Here is a 3931-nt window from a genome sequence, read left to right on the forward strand (position 1 = left end):
GTCCGTCCGTCCGTCCGTCCGTCCGTCCGTCCGTCCGTCCGTCCGTCCGTCCGTCCGTCCGTCCGTCCGTCCGTCCGTCCGTCCGTCCGTCCGTCCGTCCGTCCGTCCGTCCGTCCGTCCGTCTACCTGTCTATCTGTCTATTGTTATATCAGTTGTTATATTCTTCATTATATCTATCTATTGTTCATTATGTTGTACAATATATCTATATATCTACCGTTCATTATATTGATTGTTATATCTATGTTTAGTTATATAATACGTTATATCTATATTTTGTTCGTTATATCATTCATTGTATCTGTCTATCATTCATTTTATTGTTCATTATATCTATCTACCATTCATTATATGTGTTTGTTATATCTACCTATCGTTCGTTTGTGATATTGTTAGTTATATCTATCTAGCAAGTAAAACATTGAATAAATGTGAAATTTTCAAGTAAAAAGACTGAAATATTATTTTCCTGTAAAACAAGTTCCAAAAATCTTTTATTTATAACTTCAAAAAATCGTTGTTTTAATGTGTAGTAGTATTTGAGAGTAATGTCAGCTGTCACTACATCATCACTGGATGACCAATCACAACAGACCAACACAAGCAGCTGTTTTATTTAATGTCATTTAGAGATGTGTTGGCCCTGAATAAACCAGGCTCATCCTGCTGTCTCCGCTTTAAATGAGTTTGTTAGCAGCAGAAGAAATTGATTAGTTTTGGTCCTTTGGCAGCAGCTGCGAGTCTCTTTGCATCATTGAAATTAAACAGCTCTGGACCACAGTGAGTCCAGTTAATCCACGCTCATCATATATATGCATGATTACTAATGGAAAAATCCAAGCATAGTTTTCAAATGACCAAAACACTCATACTTTTAATAGACTTTCATGAGCTCTCAGTATCAGCATGCAAACTGCATCTGAATGAATTATAGTGAAATGGAATGGAATGAGTCTCATGAGACCTGCTTTAGCTCCATGAAAAGACAATAAATCCATATGCATTACATTCTTGAGAATATTTTTGAATAACAGCAATGAGAATGTGCTTAATTAAAACAAAATGAAAAAGGTCACATTTTTAGTTAAATTTTCTAATTTGTTTTTTTATTTCTATAGCACTTTATGCAATGCACATTTTTTTCAAAGCAGCTTCACAGTAATAATCAGGAAAATAACTGTTTATGTTGCAATTCATCAATTATGAAACAAATTCAAGTCGCTTTGGATAAAAGTGTCTGCCAAATTATTAAATAATTCAATGTCAATGTCAATTTCAGCTGTAAAGCAGCTCTACAGAAGATAATAGTGTCATTATTCAGATCAATTCTGATAAATTTTTGTTCTCATCTGACAGTGTCAGTGCAGTGCAACATTAATTGTCTTTTAAGCCCCAAAATGTAATTTATTATTTTCTATGAGGTAAAAAAAAACTCTGGACATGATCATATGAGATTCACTGAAACACCATCAACGAATCTGAATTTGAAATATGTCACATCTTCATGTGATTGGCTGCTGTCTGGTGCTTTTGGCTCTCATTTACATAAAGCTCAGTTTTCGTTCTGTTGGTGTGTTTTTCCCAGCGATGTCAGCGGAGGGCGCCGCTCCAATGGCCCTGCAGCAGCCACAGCCTCTGATTCCCACGGCACAGTCGGAGCCGTCGGGGTCGGAGGAGATTCCCAGCCGCACCATCCCGACCGCCTGTGTGCGGCCCACGCATCCCCTGCGCAGCTTCACCAACCCACTCCTGCCTCCACCCATGGGCACCATCGAGCCCAAGGTCTACACGCCCATGACAGGTAAACCTCCATCAGTCACGGAAACATTCAGCTTTATAGTAGCGTCTGCTTTCGTTCAGTAAACCAGTGCACTCTTAAAAATAAAGAAATAATAAAAAGAGGACAGAGATGCCCAAACTAGCTGGCCCCTGATGAACTTTGGTTTGGCCGCAAGAATGGGGGGAAAAAGGCACTAATACTAAGTGATATTTCTGTGTTAACATTTGTTTGTTTGTAAAAAACAATATAAGTGAATTTGACTTAATTTTTTTAATGTTATTTTTGAAATAATGTAAAAATATAATTTAAAAGTAAATTTAAGTGAAGTTGATTAAAATATATTTTTTTGTTCAATCATGTAAAAAATATAATTTAAAAATCATTTTATTTCACATTTTGTTGAATTATTTCAAGATTTTTTAATTATTATTAATATATTTTAATATAATATAATTGAATATAAAACAAAATTTACATTTGGTCCACAGCCCTCAATTAAGTTTGATTTCTGCCCCTTTGTAAGAAAAAACTATTTTTGGATCCTCAAAGAACCTTTCAATTAGCAGATCTTAAGAAAAGAACATTCTAATAATATGAAGAACCTTTTTTCGTTTTAAGGAAACTTTTGTGCATCTGAAAGCTTCTAGACTCTTAAAAATAAAGGTTTCAAAGGTTTTTTTTTTGTCTCCTGTGATGCCACAGAAGAACCATTTCTAGTTTTCTAAAGAACCAATGATCAGTTCTTAAAAGAACCATTTTTTCATAGTTTTAAGTACATTTTAAGAATCTAAAGAACATTTTTCCACTATAAAGACTCTTTTGTGCAGTGGAAAGATTCATGGATGTTTAAGGTTCCCTTTCATGGGAACTTCGAACTGCGTCCTCTAGGGGTCGCTATGGGGAACGCCTCGTCGTGACCCGTGTCTGAAGACTCAGGGAACCATGGTTACACAAGTAACCTGAGACGTTCTTCATGGCACCATCAATGCCGGTTATTTTTCAGAGTGTAAGTAGCAGGTTGTGCTGGTTAGAGGACTAGTTCATATGATGTTTCGCATGTGAATGAGGGCAGTGGAGATGTGGAATCAGAAGAGGGAATCTGGTGGGTTGTGTTGTGCTGTCTGTAGCCAGAGGCCGAGACAGTGGAGACGTGAAGCTGTATCTGGTGTGAGTCTGGAGTCTGATGGCCTCTCGGTGGGAAATCAGAAAGTGAATAAAGCGCTTGGTTTGTGTGTGTGTGTGTTCCCATCGGTGGCTGTATTGTTCATCGATTGCAGACATCATAACAGTGTGGAAACACTCTCAAACGCACACAAACACTGACGCTCCAGGGCTTTTGCTTCCTCGGAGGAGATCTGACTCTCTCTGGATCTTCAGTCCTCATTGCAGCGCTGCAGCAGGTATTCGGAGACAGATGCAGCAGCTCATGTTTCCCCTGCAGTTAGGATTTAATTGATTCTGCTCAAACCGTTTCATGTATGTGAGGCTCCAGACGCTTCTCCATTAAGCTTGAGAATGGAGACTGAATGGAAAGCATCCGATTATAAGATCCAGCAGTGAGAGCGAATGAAACATTCCAGGATCCAATTAAAAGATTCGCTCAGAAATCCAGCAGAGAACAGACAATCTATCTGTCTGTCTGTCTGTCTATCATCTGTCTGTCTGTCTGTCTGTCTATCAGTCTGTTCAAGTTCAAGTTCAAGTTTATTTCTAAAGCACATTTAAAACCAGCTAAAAGCCGACCAAAGTGCTGTACACTCTGTACAAATACAATAAGTAAAATATTAATAGCATAATGTCAAATACACATAACATGACTATAACGAAATCAATTAATAAACGCCAAAGTAAAAAGATGAGTTTTTAGACAAGATTTAAACACAGGTAGAGTGGAGGCCATTCTAATATGAGATGGTAAGTTGTTCCAGAGAGTAGGACCAGCCACTTCAAACGCTCTATTTCCTCTCGTCTTTAGACGAGTGCGAGGGATCAGGAGATGAAGTTTTTCCTCGGATCGTAATCGTCTTGTGGGGATGTAGGGATGAAGTAGGTTTGTAAGATAAGGCGGAGCTAAATTGTTCAATGATTTGTAGACAAATAGAAGAATTTTAAACTCAATTCTGTGCTGAACAGGCAGCCAATGCAGGGAC

The 3931-nt window shown here is 38.0% G+C and overlaps 1 protein-coding gene across 1 annotated transcript in view; it reads left to right on the forward strand.

Annotated features, from left to right (window-relative positions):
* LOC107701352 (netrin receptor DCC-like) overlaps window positions 1-3931 on the forward strand; it is a 50085-nt gene that overhangs the window by 34479 nt on the left and 11675 nt on the right. The window contains exon 9 of the mRNA XM_016503340.1: window positions 1587-1802. Coding sequence (XP_016358826.1) covers window positions 1587-1802 — 216 coding nt within the window. The remainder of the gene's footprint in view (window positions 1-1586; window positions 1803-3931) is intronic.

The sequence above is a fragment of the Sinocyclocheilus anshuiensis genome, unplaced genomic scaffold, assembly GCF_001515605.1.
Source record: "Sinocyclocheilus anshuiensis isolate Anshui unplaced genomic scaffold, SAMN03320099.WGS_v1.1 scaffold2160, whole genome shotgun sequence".
Taxonomy (NCBI): Eukaryota; Metazoa; Chordata; class Actinopteri; order Cypriniformes; family Cyprinidae; genus Sinocyclocheilus; species Sinocyclocheilus anshuiensis.